The sequence below is a fragment of the Ranitomeya variabilis genome, chromosome 1 (genome assembly GCF_051348905.1).
Source record: "Ranitomeya variabilis isolate aRanVar5 chromosome 1, aRanVar5.hap1, whole genome shotgun sequence".
Taxonomy (NCBI): domain Eukaryota; kingdom Metazoa; phylum Chordata; class Amphibia; order Anura; family Dendrobatidae; genus Ranitomeya; species Ranitomeya variabilis.
In genome coordinates this window covers 700,875,600-700,895,980 of record NC_135232.1, presented here as the reverse complement: position 1 = coordinate 700,895,980, position 20,381 = coordinate 700,875,600, and the positions used below count along the sequence as shown (strand labels likewise).

General features: G+C 39.8%; 1 protein-coding gene across 3 annotated transcripts in view; it reads left to right on the top strand.

Annotated features, from left to right (window-relative positions):
* Nucleotides 1-20,381, top strand: part of MDGA2 (MAM domain containing glycosylphosphatidylinositol anchor 2) — a 939,656-nt gene that overhangs the window by 770,144 nt on the left and 149,131 nt on the right. For all 3 annotated transcript variants that reach the window (XM_077267305.1, XM_077267304.1, XM_077267303.1), the window contains exon 9: nt 17,508-17,777. In XM_077267305.1, coding sequence (XP_077123420.1) covers nt 17,508-17,777 — 270 coding nt within the window. The remainder of the gene's footprint in view (nt 1-17,507; nt 17,778-20,381) is intronic.

Here is a 20,381-nt window from a genome sequence, read left to right as displayed (position 1 = left end):
ATCGTACTCAGGACAAATTGCACAACATTTTTTGGGGTCCAATTTCTTCTCTTACCCTTGGGAAAATAAAAAATTGGGGGCAAAAAGATCATTTTTGTGAAAAAATATGATTTTTTATTTTTACGGCTCTGCATTATAAACTTCTGTGAAGCACTTGGTGGGTCAAAGTGCTCACCACACATCTAGATAAGTTCCTTAGGGGGTCTACTTTCCAAAATGGTGTCACTTGTAGGGAGTTTCAATGTTTAGGCACATCAGGGGCTCTCCAAACGCAACATGGCGTCCCATCTCAATTCCAGTCAATTTTGCATTGAAAAGTCAAATGGCGCTCCTTCCCTTCCAAGCTCTGCCATGCGCCCAAACAATGGTTTACACCCACATATGGGGTATCAGCGTACTCAGGACAAATTGTACAACAACTTTGGGGGTCCATTTTCTCCTGTTACCCTTGGTAAAATAAAACAAATTGGAGCTGAAATAAATTGTGTGTGAAAAAAAGTTAAATGTTCATTTTTATTTAAACATTCCAAAAATTCCTGTGAAACACCTGAAGGGTTAATAAACTTCTTGAATGTGGTTTTGAGCACCTTGAGGGGTGCAGTTTTTAGAATGGTGTCACACTTGGGTATTTTCCATCATATAGACCCCTCAAAATGACTTCAAATGAGATGTGGTCCCTAAAAAAAAATGGTGTTGTAAAAATGAGAAATTGCTGGTCAACTTTTAACCCTTATAACTCCGTCACAAAAAAAAAATTTTGGTTCCAAAATTGTACTGATGTAAAGTAGACATGTGGGAAATGTTACTTATTAAGTATTTTGCGTGACATATGTCTGTGATTTAAGGGCATAAAAATTCAAAGTTGGAAAATTGCAAAATTTTCAAAATTTTCGCCAAATTTCCATTTTTTTCACAAATAAACGCAAGTTATATCGAATAAATTTTACCACTATCATGAAGTACAATATGTCATGAGAAAACAATGTCAGAATCGCCAAGATCCGTCAAAGCGTTCCAGAGTTATAGCCTCATAAAGGGACAGTGGTCAGAATTGTAAAAATTGGCCCGGTCATTAACGTGCAAACCACCCTTGGGGGTGAAGGGGTTAAAAAGCATTTTACAATTCTTTTCGAGGCATTTTCAATTTGTTACTAATCAATGTGGTTCAAGTCAATTTTGGGGGGCGAATTGACCTTGAATTGATTTTTTTTTTTTTACATTTTTCTTATCTCTAATGGGAAATAATCCAATGGGAATCTTCCAGAAGGTTTTTGGTACTCCATCTAAGAGCTGCATGACGTAAAGGCAGAGACCCTAATTCCATTCATGGATCACTTAATTTACTTGATGATAAAGTTTTTATTAAAAAACTGTATCACCTGCTTAATGCTCAGCCCTGTATAACCCTGCCCACACTGCTGATTAGCAGCTTTCTATGTTCACAGTACAAAGGCAGAATTATGCAAATCAGTGGTCAGGGGTGGAGTTATTTTAGAGCAGGAGGATTACATGGCAGGAGAGAACTAGTCCTCTAGTGATAATCTTCTGATAAAACAGTGATTATATTAAAACTATAGTAAGAAGCCCAGTAAGTGACACATCCCTGGAATCGGGGTCTTTGTCAGTAGGTTTTTACTACGTAATCAGAGAGTAGAGACAGATTCCCTTTAATCTTTAGTTGCATAGAATCAGAAAACTCTAATCAATGGTCAGCTTCATCTCTGGCTATATTAATCAATTTCCATTTCTCTAGTTTTGTATACCATACACTGTGTTCCAAATTATTATGCAAATAATATTTCCTCATATTTTCTCTAAATTACCTATCTGAATTGCAGTCATTTTTATTTTCCAGTCATCTACTATTCTAGTATAATTGCAATGTTTTGGAACAAACTGCCTATGAAAACAGTATATTTTTTTTAAAAAATAAACACTCAAAATGCATGTTCCAAATTATTATGCACAACAGAGTTTTCAACCTTTTTTTTTATTTTGAGCAAAAAAATTGTCAATTGTGAAGTTATAAGCATTATCTGCTTATTACAAAATGAAATCAAACAGTTTTCAAGTGAAAACTTTATTCTAGGTGATGTTACATTTGCACATAGGACCCCTTGTTCGAAATCTCTCGTCCATTGAATTTGTCAGTTTTTGGAAGGTTTCTGCTTCAATTATTTTGCATGTGGACAGAATACCCTCCCAGAGCTGTTGCTTAGATGTGAACTGCCTCCCGCCATCATAGACACTCCTTTTGATGACGCTCCAGAGGTTCTCAATGGGGTTGAGGTCAGGGGAAGATGGTGGCCACACCATATGTTTGTCCTCTTTTATGCCCATAGCAGCCAGAGATGCAGATGTGTTTTTTGCAGCATGAGATGGTGCATTATCATGCATGAAAATGATCTTGCTGCGGAAAGCACGGTTCTTCCTCTTGAACCATGGCAGGAAGTGTTGTTTTAGAAAATCCACATAGATTATGGAGTTCATCTTTACCCCTTCAGGGATCATAAAGGGGCCGACAATCTCTCTCCCCATGATTCCTGCCCAAAACATTACTCCACCTCCTCCTTGTTGGTGCCTTAGCCGTGTTTTCATGGGGTGTCCATCCTCCACTCCATCCATCTGGACCATCGAGCGTTGCACAGCACTCATCGGTGAACAAAACAGTTTGGAAGTCAGTCTTCATGTATCGTTTGGCCCCTGGAGCCGTTTCTGCTTGTGTGCAGTGGATAGAGGTGGTCGCCAGGATGGCTTACGCACCTCTGAAGGACCCTGCATCTTGTTGTTCTGGGGACGTTGGAGGCACCAGCAGCTTCAAAAACTTGTCTGCTACTATGACATGGCATTTTTGCAGCTGCTCTTTTAACCTTACGCAATTGCCTGTTGGAAAGAGTCCTCAATTTTTCCTTATCAGCACGCACACGTGTGTGCTGGGAATCAGCTACATACTTCTTGATTGTGCGATCATCACGATGAAGTGTCTTGGCAATGTTGATTGTAGTCATGCCTTGACCTAAATACTCCACAATTTGTTGCTTCTCAGCAGCCGACACATCATTTTTCTTTCCCATTTTGGCAAAAAATGTAGGCTGCTTAATAATGTGGAACAGCCTTCTTAAGTAGTCTTGCCTTTATTTGGAAACACCTGCCAAACTAATTTGCACAGGTATCTGCAATTGCTTTCAGTGATATAAAGAGCCCTGACACACATCACCATCAATGAGTTTAAATGACCAACAAAAATGTTTTTACCTTATCACTCCTAAACTCTTTGTGCATAATAATTTGGAACACAGTGTATATGTGTGTCTGGCAGCCTCGCTATAGCTACAAATTAATTTCTATACATTTCTCATTATTTATTGACGAGGTGGGAAGCCATGACTGTTACTAATGAATAACTTCTGTCTCTGCTCGTCTGTACAGTATTTCCGTACAGATCTGCTGTAGCGTGCGGGATGGGTTTACTGATGCATACACTATGTCATTATAAATAGAATTCTGGGAATTGTGTTGATCAGACTACATGCTGTACAGAATTAATAATTCATCAGTGTTAAATGTTCAGAAATAAAAATGTAGGTTAAAAGCTATATATAAATGCACGTCCTCCGATGATGAAGAAAATGTACCGGCCAATTACTATATATCTCCGGGGGATTGTGCTACAGATTAGCTTGTAACACCTGTCTGCTTTGTGGAGAGCAAAGTCTATGAAATGACATCAGAGTATACAATGGGAATGTTAAATGCTTTTGTCTAAAGACTTTGTGAAACCTCTGTATACCCCAGAGGACCCAATTTATAGGGCTTGTCCACTATTGGGACAACCCCTTCTCATCCCTCACATTTGGCCCTGTTAAAATAAAACACCTATACTTACCACAGGTGCCGGAACCATTCCGGCGGTGTCAACACTCACGTTCCCCGTGGCTCACATGAGGATGTTACATCACGTGAGCCCTGAGGCCAAACAGTGCCGACTTCACTGTTTGGGACATATAGGCTGTGGCTACTCTTTGACTTCCTCTTGATGTTCGATCTGTCCAAAGGCAGAGACAGTGAAGCTGGCTGTGATTGGGAGCAGTGCTCACGTGACATAACTTCACGTGAGCCCCAGGAACGTCAGTGCCGACACCACTGGAACGGCAACGGAATGGAAGGTGAGTATAAGTGTTTTTACTTTAACGAGGCGAAACATGAGGCAAGCGAAGGGATAGTGGACAACCCCCTTAATTTTTGTCTATGCCAACAGCATATCAAGTCTTTTAGGTCAGCATTGCTTCCTGTGAAAAAGGTATGCAAATTAACTGTTCATCAGAAAAATGAAAGCTGACTGTATAATTCCATTTATTGGCGGTAGCACCCACATAAGTCAATGTCCTGCCCTTTACCGAGCTTGCAGAAAGATATAAGCCAAATAAAAAAAAAAAGAGGCACTTACATTGTCATTAGATTTTAGAGAATTTTAATATAAGAAAATTTTAGGATACAGTTCATCCCATCAAATAGGGTTCAATCTGGTACCTTGGCGATTCACTCCACTGTGCTCCGATAAAGCTTGTGAGGTATCAAGCAGCTTTCTATCTACGATTAAGAGTCAAACAGACTCAAAACGCATCAGTATTTTTATATGCCCATGCTACTATTTAAATGAAGAAACAATAAAGAAATGTTTGCTTTTAATTCGCTTTGCTGGATTGAAAAACCTTTTTCATCACTTTTAGTGAATTTTCCCAAATTCGGCTTGGGCACATTCACTCAATTCGGAGGGGGTGATATTTACTTAGCATCAAATGAATTTGGTAAAAATACAGTCTGCCGAGAAGGGGTTAAAAAAATAGTGAACTCTTATACTTATTTTTTCTTGGCCTTCTTTATATCTGTGATGCCACTGTTGATGTTCGCCGGTCTCCACTCGAAGACCCTTCTTCTCACTCCACTTCATCTGGCAGGTGCCACCGCTGACTAGATGGTGTCATAGTTTCAAGGTTGAAGGTAGATTTAAGTCCATAGAGTTCAACCTATAGCCTGACATGTTGATCCAGAGGAAGGTAAAAACATCAAGGAGCAGGCACTAATATTTCCATTTTAGTGGAAAAATTCCTTCTTCCATGCAGCAATCAGACTGGTTCCCTAGATCAAAGTCCCTTTATAGACTGTAGTTCCACCCGGTTACGTGACCCCTTGGAACCTACATAGCACTCACTAGAAGAATCAAAGGAAGACGAGGTTAGGAGGAGCTGATTTCAACCCCGGCGGTGTAACAGTATTGGAAGGCCAAAAAGAGGTGAATATGGTTTTGTTTTTTAGCCCTTTCCCAATAATTAGACACAAGCAACATTGTGGTCAGTCATCAGATTGCTGGATGTGCTCAAAGTGAATGTCCCATATCTCATATTCACCTGGATGGACACATTTTGGGAAATTCTAAACTAATTTGATTAATTTAGAATGAAATCACTCCTCCCCTTATTTTTTATGAGATTCTGGTTTGACTAATTGTTGCATGCGTCATTAAAAGGGACAGATTTAAGGCTCGTTTAGTCATTCATGCACATCGGTCTGATATGGGACCTCCATTCTCCTGACCCAAGTGTGACAGCTTCATGTATTTCTCTGAGGCTATCCACTTGGGTTGGGAGAGCCTCTACCAGTGTGTACACTATGGTCCGATCTCGGACTGATTTGCACCGACCTCTGAATGAGTCTTCTAGTAATATGGAGTAGAAACCTCCAATAAATGGCCCAAATAAGGCTCTCTATGCCAGCTGCCAGTCTCCACATTGAGAAACATTATCCTTTTACACAAAGAAAGTGTCACAATTTTTTATCAGATGCCATACTAATGGAGGCAAAAGTAACTCAATAACATAGTGCCGTATGGAGACAACATATGGAGGCACATGATGTGCTCTGTGCACGGAGCCTTATTTCATATGTATTTCATATGTAGATATTCTTCTAATGACACCATATTGACTTCTATTTTGCTTTGATCATATTTGCATATTTGGCATTGCTCAGGTATTCCCATTAACAGGCAACAAGTCCCTTATTACTGCTAATAGGAACTTCTCAATTGATCTTCATGAATGACATAAGCAATATAGCAATGATTAATGACGTTTTATGCATGTTTTGCATATCCAGTAACTTTTGAAACAAATCGAATACAGTAACTGCAGTTTTGCTGCCTTGCATTACCTAAACCTCCTTCAGAACTGTCATTCACTTCCTCACTCTTTAATGATAATGAAATGACTCTGCTTCCCCTACCCCAGTGTACACAGTAAAGCTCACAAATAAATTGCTTATTGTGTTCCTAGAATATTGCAATTTCAATAACATGCCATTCTATGATGATCCTTTCACTCAAATTTTTATGATGGTGTACCAAAGGGTTAAAGGGGTTGTGCAACTTCAAGCCATTTTAATAAAAAGCCTAAAATGATGTCAAATAACAAAGAAGTTATACTCACTTTACCACCTTCCTGATTTGGTGCTGATACTTACCCAGTCCCAACTAGTCTCTGTTCTAATGATGACATGGTGTCATGAGATGGAGAAGGAAAAATTGTCTGGAACAGGAAAAAAACACGACTTGTGGAAGGGATAATATAAAAGTGGCCGAGAAGTGGCGGAGAGAGTATAAATCCTTTTTTTTTTTTTTTTTTTTTTAAACTACATACTAGGTTTTTTACATGAATCTGGGCAGCCACTTAAATGGTCACTGTTGTTTCAGCAAACTTTGCATCAATTAATAGTACAAGCCAATATAAGCAACTCTGTAACATTTGTTATCAGAAAAAAGTGTTTTTTTCCTTCAATTATGAGACACTTATTTTCCTCCCCCTGCCTCCTAAACTCATCATTGACTCCCTGAAATATCAGATTACAGCTGCCTATTGAAATCCATAGAGCGAGAATGCAGAAATACAAGGGAGGAGCAGAATGAAAGTCAAAAGCAAGGAGATACACAGAGTCCACATGTTACTTCCTAGTAAGCATTTTAGTTCATCCTAGCGGTGAAATGATACATATACTACTCAGTCCTCTTGTATAATGTCCTCTATTTTGCTGCCACAGCTGCAAAATATGTATTACACAGATACAAGAGAGCAGAAATCGTTCATGTACCGTATTTGTGTGTGCTGTGTACGGGAGACTTAAAAGTAGCTAGTTTCCACCCACCAGCTCTGAGACAACTGAAAATGACAGGTAGACCTTGCAGAGGATAAAATTGTTGAAAAATGCAGGATACAAGTGATATAACGGCCAAGAACATTGTTATTCCTCTTGTACACATAATTGACAGTGAGCTGAAACAGGTACGAATTACAGTGAGCTCTGCAATATTCATTTCTAAGTGTGAATTGTGCAGCTCTGTTTAGGACTCTTGGTTACTTATACGTACTGTACGTGCCTCACAAATGTCCAAATTGCCTCTTCAGAGGTAAAGAGAACTTGAACTCTAGTGCCATCTATTGGAAGTGACAATCCTAAAGTTCAATATTGACCCTTTAACGAGCCTTATCACGTGACTTGGGCTTAGTGACAAACCAGAATCTCAATTTGCAGACACATGTTTGGGAGTGTTGCTGCAATCTGATTTGCCTGTTTTAGAGGTCTCTTACTGATGTCTAAAGGGTAACGTTTCCCCTTGTGGCAAGTGACACGCTTTGACATGCTAGAGAAATGCATTGCATGGCCTATAAGTCTCCTTACCATGGCGGGTCAAAATGTCACTCCCTGCAAAGAGAAACATTACCCCTTAACAAATTTCCTACACAGGGCATTAATATCAGCAGCCATGTCATGCAGTAAGAAACATATACGTGCTTACCCCTAATATCCTTCAAATCATTAGAATTCCTGATACTCCCTGCAGCCTTATTAACATAGATAAAAGGTACGGTCATTTTCTATGCAGCAATTATTATTAGTATTCTAATGTTATCTCGTTAGTATTCATCCATTTAAATGAGGGTGTCCTTTTCATGAACTCGGATTCCAGCAGTGCTGCAAGGAGAGAACATTTCCACACTTAAGTTTAATAAGATGCGTCGAGACTCGTCTTCTATCTGTATTCTCTATTTCTACAGTATTTAACACTAATTCCTCCAATATCATTATTGATTTTATTGTCCACCATTTTTCTATGGGTTTACCATCCCTTTCTTTCCCTTATCTCTTGGCTTATGCTTTCTCTGCTCTCACTACATCTATGAGACAGATGCACAATAATTAAGCCATGAACCCCCATAATACAACACCTCCAACATTGGAGGATATATAATAATTCCATCTTAAAGGGTTGGTCCGGCTTTGGAGTACAAGTCTGCAGTCATTCTATGTGACTGTAGACTTCTGAATCCTCACACTGAGTGCTGTGAGGATACTCACTCGGCCCTGGGAGAGGGCAGTCTTGTGACCACAAGAATACGACTTGCATGCTTCCAGCCACATTCTGACTAAACGTGTCCTGCCTCACTCAATTCACTTTAGGCTGCTGATGTCTAGTCGGCAGGTGACCGCATGTATGAACTTCACATACTTGTGGTCACGCAACCGCTGCTCCTGGGGCCGATACCGGAGAATTCTAACAGTGGGCACTTCATGCGCAGGGAAGATTCACACATCTGCAATTACTTAGAGTGACTTCAGACTTGTACCCTAAGGTCCAATAGCCCCTTTAAGTGGAAGCCTTCCCTGTCAGCAGCTTAAAGTCAATCAGATGTTTGTGGCGGGGTAACTGATTAAAAATGTTTACAGCTCCTATGCAAATATATGCATCTCAATGGTTACAGACTACAAACAAAAACTATATTTGTTTTTTTCAGAATTATTGCATATATAAGCTGAGAAATTAAAGGTAATATTAGTGTAGAATCAGACTACGCAGGGATGGTTTGTAGTCTGTTACCATGGAGATATATTGGTCTGCAAAGGTAATGTATACCTAAAGCAATAGAAGATTTTCAGTTCTTTCTTCTTAGAAGTATTCGGAACCATAAAGAGAAGATCTCATGAAAAAATAACCTATTGCTTAAAACAGATTTTTGTGTGACATACGTATATTTAAATAATTAGCAATGGTTTATAATAAAGATCACGATCTTTATTATAAAAAAAATAACTTGCAGTTTTTAAATGGGCCACTGCAACTTTTTAAACCCATATTTCCGGTTCTTTCAGGACCAGTTTTCAGCAGGCTCTTTATGATCAAGAGCAGAATCTCGTTTTACACGCACATTAGATGTTTCAATGCAAAGGATAAGGTCAGAGGCTGTTTGTATGAATTTCCTGCCACTACAGGAAATAAGAGTCTAAAAAAACTGCAGTGGTCGGTGTGAAAATTGCCAAATTTAGATTTTTAATTTTAATGTAGATTGTTATGATACATTGTAAAAACATAAAGGAAGAAATTGAGAAAAATAAAAAAAATTAATATAGGTAACACAAACCTTATTTACTTCACTTCACTCTACTTTAATGACCAGTAAAAGTTTTCAGATTTTTCGCATGTACTGATCAAACAGTTACATAAAACTTTTTCATATTTTTTAGGTTAATATGAGGATTTTTGCATAACAAATAGTACAGTTTTAATGATAAACGAGTTGTTTTTTAGCAATATTTGGCTTTTTTCGTGTAAAAGAAAATTAAAAATATATTTTTTACACAATTAACCCAATAAGTTTTTTAATTAAGTAAAATAAAAATCCTAAAATAAAATTTTTATTTTTGTCCACCATCATACGTATGTTATTTTTATATTTAAGATGCAATTACTGCATCTCATACATGGACCAATTTATTGTTTTGTGCTTTTTTTTTTATTTAAATCATATTTGTCATTACTTTCTTGAGCAAATTTTCTTAGAGCTTTGCAACATTCACATTTTATTCTTCATGGAAATTTATAAATAAATTAAAGGGGATTTCTAGGGCTGAACAGAATAATCAGCAGTCATATGGTCTGATCTGATGGGCGGCGCTGGTCTTGCAGGGCACTTCCTCTATCCCTGCAATCGCCCTCCTCCGGCCTCGATTGGTGTGGATGATGCGTCCTACGTCAGCCATACAGTGCCACCAATGTCAGTCCTGCACAGTTTTGCTTTGCCCTGAGTACTGTACTGCGCATCCTGGCGGATAGAAGAGTCGCCTAGAAAAAACAGCAATGCCCATAGGACCGAAACGCGTCGTATGGGGGATTATAAAAGGTAATATTTTGAATATGCAGAAGGAGTTTGGGGCTTATCATACAGGTTAATAGACTGCGGTAAAAGAGGCATTAAAGCTGGAGGCTTTAGTTTATTTTGGGAAAACCTGGCGCCGTGTTCCCTTATTCCTGGTCAAAATGTAACACTAAGTTATTTTTAGTTTAAAATGTTTGCAATTAAATCTGTGAAAACAAAAAAAGTTGTTTTTCCAGCATTTTTGCATTTTTTCCTCCCTTACTTTTCAAGTTACTGAAAAGAGGCTGGAATGAAATGTTCCTAAATCACTGTTATTACTATGGTTACCTAAAAAAAAAAGTAAGGTAGCGCAACGTAATTCCATGCTGTATAAATACAATCTTCATTCCAGGAGAATAAAAAGGACAAATCAGCCCCCCAAAAATGATGTTGTTGTAATCATCGGTCATTAATGCGTGGTATGTAACTACTGTCTGTTATACTGCATTGGTGAAGACGACTTTAACCCCTTAGTGACGGAGACAATTTTTACAATTCTGACCACTGTCACTTTATAAGGTTATAAGTCTGGAACGCTTCCCACTGATTCAGAGTTTTTTCGTGATATATTGTACTTCGTGTTAGTAGTTAAATTTGATATGACTTGCGTTTATTTAAAAAAAAAAAAATCTGGCAAAAGATTTTAATTTTTGTACCCTTAAATCAGAGAGTGGTGGCACACAAAATAGTTAATAAATAACATTTTCCACATGTCTACTTTACATCAGCACAATTTTGGAAACATATTTTTTTTGTTGTTAGGAAGTTATAACGGTTAAAAGTTGACCTGTGATTTCTCATTTTTCCAAGAAAATTTACAAAACAATGTTTTTTAGGAAGAAGAGCTATTCTTACAAAAATAGCTGCCACAGAGTGGTCCATGTTGACCCCAATCCTCTGTCAAAATTGCCTTCAAAAGATGAATGTAACACCGCCTACCTAAACAGACAGACAGCCATATAGCGCTCTTCATTGCAGCCGAATTCCTTAATGCCAGTGGCCCTTTTCAGGAGGATGATGCCCCTGCTACACTGCAAAACTGTTTAGGAACAGTCTTCTAGCGTAAAGCTGCTTGGAATGTTGCAATGTTCATGAGACCTGTAACTGAGCAAATTTTTTTAAATTTTAGCCATTTTTACTCCAGTTCCGAGCTCTGCAAACTTTTTGAAAAGTGCACAGCCAACTAAATCATCATAATTTACTCCAAAAAAGGGGAGTAGATTTAGATAGAAACTTACTCCAGGTCCTTGCAGTGGCACACGGGAGCTGAAGGATAGGACAATTTTATTAAGAGGTGGATGCGCACCTCCCTAGCCAGATCCTCCTTCAAAACGTTAGCCTTGATGACTCAGATCTTTAAAGTAAAGCCCTGAAGTTTTTAAAAAAGTTAAATTTTTGTTAGTTTCTGAACTTCTTGTTTTTTTAAATTATTTCCTGTAAATAGCAAAAGGTTTAAGAATTGATTTTCTAAAGAAACATAAAACAATTTGCTATGATTTATCAGTTTATGAACCTAAACTACTCAAAGAAAGCAACAACTAAAAAAAAGTTCCGACTGTGAACCAAAACATCACCACTTTCTTTTTAGAGTGCTTCCTTATTTTTTTTATTTATTCAGGATAAGAATAAGATTTTTCTATTTTCCTTGAAAAGTCAATTATTTACATTTTTATTCAATTTGCTTCATTTTTCTTTATTGATTATTTTCTTTTAGAACTTTTGAATTAAAGATTGATAGTAGACAACAATGGAGGAAAAACACGGGCTCTCGACAATACCAGTACTTATCCTCACGCTCTCTATGTCTTGTTATGAAATTCATGTAGATTTTTTCCTAGGGAAACACCACTTTGACACATGGACATGGTGAAAATCTTCTTGTAAGATATCAAGCACATCAGGGTCCAGGAATGGCTCACTGTCTCTCCACACACTGGAGGACCAGTCTTGTTCTGCATCACACAGATAACACATTGATATGAATGGGCAATGTGTAATGCTTCATTTTTCCTGTGGAGGCACTGCATGGAAAAAGTTACTGCCAATTTTCCTATAGATTTCAGGTGATCATTGAGTGTCCCTTCTGTGGGAAACTTTGTAATCAATCTATTTAGTGGATCAATCTGAGAAGTAGGAATTGTCCGGAGTGGAAAAAACCCTTTTTTTCTTTAGCTTTCTTTAGAGGAGCCTTTTTATTTGATAAACCAGAGAGGTTTCCTGCTTCGAAGAAGTGACATGCATGGTATGGGGTTTTTTTTCCACCAGGCTCTTTTCAAAACATCTTCTGGAAAAAAAAAGATGTGGAAAAGTATAAAAAAAAACCTCTTTAAATCAACAGCAAAATGGATTTCCCATAGAAATGAATAGGAAGAATATTCCAAGAGTTTTTGAAACAGTTTGAGGAGGATTTTGGAGAGGATCTTTTCCAAGAAACTCAAAAACTCTGTCTATAGGGTGATGAAAACAGCTCAGCTTTTCCTTTCCTCTCTAGGGTGTACTCTATAAATGCCAGAAAGCATGCCCACAACACTCCCCATAGAAGTCAATAAATAAGTAGAAAGGAATGAATCCTAATTTTGATGAGAACCACTCTGTCATTCTTTACCTCTTTGGGCTGTGATCTCTGCAAGTTGCCACAGAGCATGCCCACAACACTCGCCCATGAAAGTCAGTAAATAAATAGAAAATAATGATCACTTATAGTGATGAGAACCGCTGTGCTCTTACTTTCCTCTCTGGGCAGTGATCTCCTCAAATGTCTCAAAGCCTGCCCACAACACTCCTCGATAGAAGTCAATAAAATTAGTATAAAAGAATGAATACTAATGGTGATGAGAATCACTAATCTTCTATTCCTCTCTGTGCTGTGGTCCCCAAAAATGCCATAGAGTATGCGCTGAACATTCTTCCATTGAAGTGAGTGGGTCACTTTCTACCCTAAATAGAAATATAAAATATTATATACCATAGGTAGAAAATAACAAGAAAGAACTATAGGGTGATGAAAAGAGCTCAGCTTTTCCTTTCCTCTCTGGGCCGCAAAGCATGCCCAAAACACTTCCCCCATAGAAGTCAATAAATAAGTTGAAAAGAATGAATACTAATGATGATGAGAACCACTCTGCTCTTCATTTCCACTCTGGGCTGCGATCTCCGCAAATGCCACAGAGCATGCCCACAACCCTCGCTCATAGAAGTCAATAAATAAGCAGAAAAGAATGAACACTAATGGTGATGAGAACCGCTTTCTTTTGCCTTTCCCCTCTGGGCTGTGATCTCTGCGGAGGTAAATGACGTGCACTCTGTTGATTTACATTAGTTGGGTGCAGGCTGAACTTGGACCAAGTCCAGAAATCATCACCATGAGAAAACAGCCGCCTACCGCACTCCCCCATAGGAGGCAATAAATACATTGAAAATAATGTATACCCATGGTGATGAGAACCGCTCTGATCTTCCTTTCCTCTCTGGGCTACGATCTCCTCAAAGGCCACAAAGCATGCCCTCAACACTCCCCAATAGAAGTCAATACATAAGTAGTAGAGAATGAATACTAATGGTGATGAGAATCACTCTGCTCTTCTTTTATTCTCTGTGCTGTGGTCCCCACAAATGTTGCCGATCATGCCCACAACACTCCCCCATAAAAGTCAGTAAATAAGGAGAAAAGAGTGAATACTAATGGTGATGAGAACTGTTCTGCTCTTCTATACCTCTCTGTGCTGTGGTCCTCATAAATGTCATAGAGCATGCCCACAACACTCCTCGATACAAGTCAATAATTAATTAATAAAGAGTGAATACTAATGGTGATGAGAATCGCTCTCCTCTTCCTTTCCTCTCTATGCAGAGGTCTCCAAAAATACCATAGAGCGTGCCCACAACACTCTATGGAAGTGAATGAGTCACTTTCTGAGTTGCTGAAAATTTCTAGACCTGCAAAAGGTCAGAGAAGATAATAAAACATAGAATTAAAAACAAATCAGAAAATATCAAGTTAAAACAAGTAAAAAAAAAACGCATTACACACATGCAAAGGTATATAGTGCTGTACTACTACTTGTTTTGGTGCTGTAGTACTACTTGTGCCGTCATGTGGTGCCTCAGCATATATTACAGAGAAATACTTTTGGAAATAATATATATGATTTTTGTTTCACTACCTGCCTAAGAATTCATTTAAATATACGTTTTGAAGTGTATGTATGGTTTCATAGATTTTTTTGAGCGCTTAGTTGCGGATCTATACAACAAAGACACGAGTGCACATGCCCTGATTGTCAATGATCTTTACAGTGATATCTAAAAAAAGTGAGGGTGTGATAATCTCTTCCTGTATAATATACATCAAATGGGAGGCAGCAAAAATAGAAAATTACACCAATAACACCAATATACACCTTTGCACCGTATAGTGCAAAGGTGTATATTGGAGCTTTTTTCTGGGATTTCATGGGTTACTGTTGGATTTCAGTTGTACGGCCTTTATATAAGTCTCTGAATACAATATTACGACTTAACATGGGAGGCCAATGCCAGGATTTATGTTTTCAGGGGATCTTTATTTTTTTTCAAGTGAAAGAGCTCCTTAAAGACATTCCTGTCCTTCGGGTGCATTAACCTAGATGTGAACTTTACTGCTGACTTTTTTTTTGCCTGTAAAGGAAGATAAAGAAGTAATTTTGGAATAGACAGGATGGCTTTTCCTGTCTTTCTAGAATAGACTACAATGCCAGACAGAGATTAATGACCTGCAAAGTGTAAGGTTTTTAAATTAATGTTACTTATTACAACTATGGCTCCGAGACAAAAAAAGAAAGTCATCAGCGGGGACACCACCACCCACTAATTGATTCGAGAAGTTTGCTTTATAAGTATAAGCACTTTCTAGTGTTCTCTGATTGTGTCGGAGCCGGGGCGGTGTGACAAGTGTGACAAGCAGTTAAGCCCCAAAGCTCTTGTTTGCTGTTACAAGTGAATAGCAATGTCGTCTCGCAGAATCAATCTAGGGGATGTAGTTGGTATGTTAGCAAACCTGGAGGCGCGTTGCAAATAAAATAGCATACTTAAGCATTCAGGACAACAAATGAGAAAAGACAAGTCTATGAAAGTAATGCAAAAAAAGACGTCGTCTATATACCGCTTACAGGACAGTTTGCCATATAGAACATGCATATTCATGTCAATAGGCATGAAGGTCTCTTGACTTTCCATAATGGCATATACAGTTGGGTAATGAAATATTTGGTCAGTGATCGGATCTTTGTGGTTTCAGCTCTGGAGGCCGCTATTTTGAATTTAAAATGAAACAATGGAGATGTAATTGAAGTGGAGACTTTCAGGTTTAATTAAAGGGGTTGCCACAAAAATATCCTGTGAAATGTTTAAGAACTGCAACCAGTTTTCTACAAAACCTCCTCATTTCTGGGTCTGAAAAATAATTGGACAGATTAACATTACCATAAATAAATTGTTCATTTTTAATACTTTGTAGATAATCCTTTGCAGGAAATGTCGGACGGAAGTCTGGAAGCCATGGATGTCACCAAATGCTGGGTTTCCTCTTTTGAGTTGCTTTGCCGCCTTTACTGCAGCTGACTTCTGTTGTTGCCTGTTTCTGGATCTTTCTGTCATATCTTTTGTCTTAAGCATGTGAAATGTGGCTCGATGGGGCTAAGATCTGGTGATGACTCGGCCATTGCAGAATATTCTACTTTGCTTTCACAGTATGTTTTCGGTCATTGCCCATCTGTGCTGTGAAGCCTGGTTCAATCAACCTTGCTGCATTTGGTTAAGTCTGAGCAGAAAGTATAGCCCTGTACACACAAGATTCATCCAGCTGCTTCTGTCTTCAGTGACATCATCAATAAGACTGATGACCGAGTGCCTTTGAAAGCCATGCATGCCCGTTCCATCACACCATGTTTTACAGAGGATGTGGTGTGCTTTGGATCGTGAGCCATTCCAAGCCTTCTTCATACTTTCTTCTTCCCATCATTCTGTTACAGGTTGATCTTAGTTTTGCTTTTCCAGTACTGGGTGGCTTCTTATGTGTTTTTGGCAAAGTTTAAACTAGCCTCTATTTTTTCAGGCTTGTGGTGAACCCTCTGCATTTGCTCTCCCGAAGTTTTCACTTTATGATAGACATAGATATTGATACACTAACTTCCTGGAGATGGATGTTGTGAAGAGATTTTTCTTCACCATGGAAAGGATTCTTCAATAATTCATCACTGTTGGATTAACTTTTTGAGTTCCTAGGCTCAACAGTGCGCTCTTTTTTTAAAAAAAAACTGTACCAAACTATTAATTTGACCACTGCAAACATTTCTGCTGTCTCTGATGGATTTTTTTCTTTTTTCAGCATAATGACAGCCTGTTTCTCTTCAATTGCTTCAATTGAGAGCTCTTTTGACTGTATGTTGTGGGTTCACAGCAACAGCTTCGGAATGCAAATACAACACCTGGAATTAGCTTTTCCCTCTTTAATTGATGATGGATTAATGAGGGAAACAACCCATGCAGCCCATTAAAATGCTTTTGAGATAATTGTCCAATTACTTTTGGTCCTTTTAAAGAGAGGCAGCTACATATTAAAGAGCTGTAATTCCTAAACCCTTTCTACAATTAGGATGTGAATACCCTCAAATTAAAGCTGAGAGTTTGCACTTTAAGCCCATATTGATTATATAACTGTATCACAAATATGTTTTAGTAAACATCTAAACTTCCAAAACTTGTGTCACTGTCCAAATATTTCTGGACCTAATTGTATAGGGACAAAAATAAAAATCAGGCTGATGGATATCAATATGTCCAATCCTCTTGTGCCTAAAGAAGTGTATAACAGGGGTTCACTCCTCTTTGCGAGCGCACACACACACGTTTTGCCAAAAGTAACCTAAAGTGTCTCACCAGCTTTTGCCACTTCTGTTTGCCCCCTCTTCTAGCAAAAAAAGGGGGAAAAACAGAGGAGATCTGGAATAACACATAAAAGTAAGCTCAGAATACACCCAAGGTTTGAATGTATTCTGTAGCCATGGAGGTACATGACTTTGTATAGGAGCTGTGTACAAAAGTCAGTAGGCTATGTATTTTCTTGCGAAACAATGCTTACTAGGATATATTATTTTTTACGCGATCACCTAAAAATTGGAGATAGTTTTTAGATACAAAATAAGAAACAGCCAAGTGTAATACAGTAGTTTTGGGGGCAAATGATGCTTAATTTTTGGCTAATATTTCATTATTTCTATCTTGCAGATCCCCCGGCTGTTGAACCGAACTTTCAGGAAATTAGACAAGGTTTAGGCACCAGCGTCACCATGAATTGTAGAGTCTTGAGAGCTTACCCTACCCGAGTTCTTATGTATGAATGGAGACTGGGGAGCAAACTGTTAGAGAAGGGACAATTCGACTCACAGGATTACACAGAGCTGACGGTGAATATCCACTCCAGGGAAAATTATGGTACATACAACTGCAGCATAATTAATGAAGCTGGATCTGGACGGTGCAGTTTTCTGGTAACAGGTAAGCTCTAATATGCAGTACATTCTACAGCAACCATAGGGGCCATTCTCAGGTACTGCAGCTAAGATCACATTCACTTCAATGGAAGTTTGGCTGCAGTACCTAAGAATGGCCACTATGTGGTGTACTGAATTTTAGTGTTCCAGCTGAACATACTGTGAATTTCCGTCAGATGCTGCTCTGGGTATCAGCTGTTAGGCCAAAGAAGTCCTTTGTAGATGCCCTGGACAACCCCCTTAGGGTACCGTCACACATTGAAATTTTCATCGCTGCGACGGCACGATCCGTGACGTCGCAGCGATCGTATGATCATCGCTCCAGCGTCGTAGACTGCGGTCACACGTTGCAATCACGGCGCTGGAGCGATGCCGAAGTCCCCGGGTAACCAGGGTAAACATCGGGTAACTAAGCGCAGGGCCGCGCTTAGTAACCCGATGTTTACCCTGGTTACAAGCGTAAACGTAAAAAAACAAACCGTACATACTCACCCGTCGGTGTCCTTCAGGTCCCTTGCAGTCTGCTTCCTGCTCTGAGTGCAGCCGTACAGTGAGAGCAGAGCGCAGCACCGCTGTGATCTGCTCTCACTTTCCGGCCGGCACTCAGAGCAGGAAGCAGACTGCAAGGGACCTGAAGGACACCGACGGGTGAGTATGTACGGTTTGTTTTTTTACGTTTACGCTTGTAACCAGGGTAAACATCGGGTTACTAAGCGCGGCCCTGCGCTTAGTTACCCGATGTTTACCCTGGTTACAAGCGAAGACATCGCTGGATCGCTGTCACACACAACGATCCAGCGATGTCAGCGGGTGATCAAGCGACGAAAGAAAGTTCCAAACGATCTGCTACGACGTACGATTCACAGCAGGATCCCTGATCGCTGCTGCGTGTCAGACATTGCGATATCGTAACGATATCGCTAGAACGTCACGAATCGTAACGTCGTAGCGATGGAAATTTCAATGTGTGACGGTACCCTTATGGATATCTCAAGCTTACTATTAAAAAATACCTCCATATAATGCCAACAAATTACAATCATTCAGGATATAAATAACCTGCCTCTACACAATAGTCATTCACTGTACAAATAATACCCTCATATAGTGCCTAATACTCACATAGTATCCATATAATACAATCAGTGTACAAATACAGTGCCTATTACTTTCATGTCATGCACATATAATAAAGTAATTCAGTGTACAAATAATACTGTCATACAATTGGAGCGCCCCCACACCGCCGCAGGGCCGAGGGGTACCCGGAGCCGGGCCTCTGGGATCTCAGTCCTGGGGTTGTCACGGTGGCTAGACCCGGTCCGTGGCCTTGTCTGTCAGTGGGGGACGTCCGTTGCAAATAGGTGCTGTTAACGGTGGTATAGCGGTGCAGTTGTGGGGTGCAGGTTGCGGTAAATAACGAGGACACCAGGTTGCAGTCTCTTTACCTCTTTACTGGAGATCTCTCGGTCCTCAGTCCAGAATCCGGTCCACCAGGCTGCGCAAGTCCGGCCGGTCCAATGGCACTTCCAGAGTTCTCCTCACAGGTGGAAATCAGTGCCTTCCTTCTTAGCGCTTTGTGTTGTAGTCCTTCCCTGCTGTGCTTACGGAAAGTACCCCACAACTGTTGTGTCTGTTTCTTAAGTTCCCTCACAACTCGATTAACTGATCTTCTGCTAATCTTCCGTCCCTTCCTGATGTTACAGTAAGAACGGCACCCGTTTGTCAGGTAGGCCTGGAGTTCTTCCGGGACCCTAGAGACGCCCCTCTCCCGCAATTGCCCCCCAAGACTTCATAGGTGATATGTGGTAGACAGCCCGCCTGAGACTGACTGTCCAGCCGCTGTTTGGAGTATGGCTTAAAGCTGTATCTTATTCCACTCCCTCGGCGTTCTGGCCACCGGTAATGCGCCTCAGCAAGGTGCTGCCTCTTTCAACAAAACCCCTGCTGGTATTCTCCTTCTGCTTGATTTCGTTTCTCACTCAGCACAATCTATCTCGCTTCTAATCCTTTCTTAGGGCACCGCCGCTATTCTGAGCAGGCACGGTCCCGTTACGTTCTTTCAATGCCAAGCCTCTGCCAGGATCCCACCCCTGGCAGAGACCCTACTGTCTCTTCCTCCACAACACCCTCTCTCACTAGGTGTTGCTTCATTCGATCCAGTCAGCTTTCTCTACTAACTTCCTGCCTGACCCCCAGTTTACCCACTATGGTGGGGAGTGGCCTAATGAATAGCACCCTTAGCTCCCCCCGGAGGCCCAGCTGTGAAACATATTGGTGTCTGTGATACCTGATTGGAGGAACTCCTTCAGTGCCATCGAACGCACCATGGCTCCCCTTAGTGGCGGAGCCACAGTACTGCAACGACCAGGACTCTGGGGCGCTGCACTCCCCCCTGGTTAAACACAGTACTCCGGGACTGGGAAGAAAACAACAATACAGGTTAGCAAAAAGACATACAAATTTGTTGAGTGCAAAACAATAAGCATACTTGAACAGGCTTCCCTTTATGGGAGGTGAGGACACTTTAACGTTACAAAACATAATCAAATATCATAGCAACAGGCTACAATTAACTCTCATTACCCAACCGGGTATTCTACTAAGT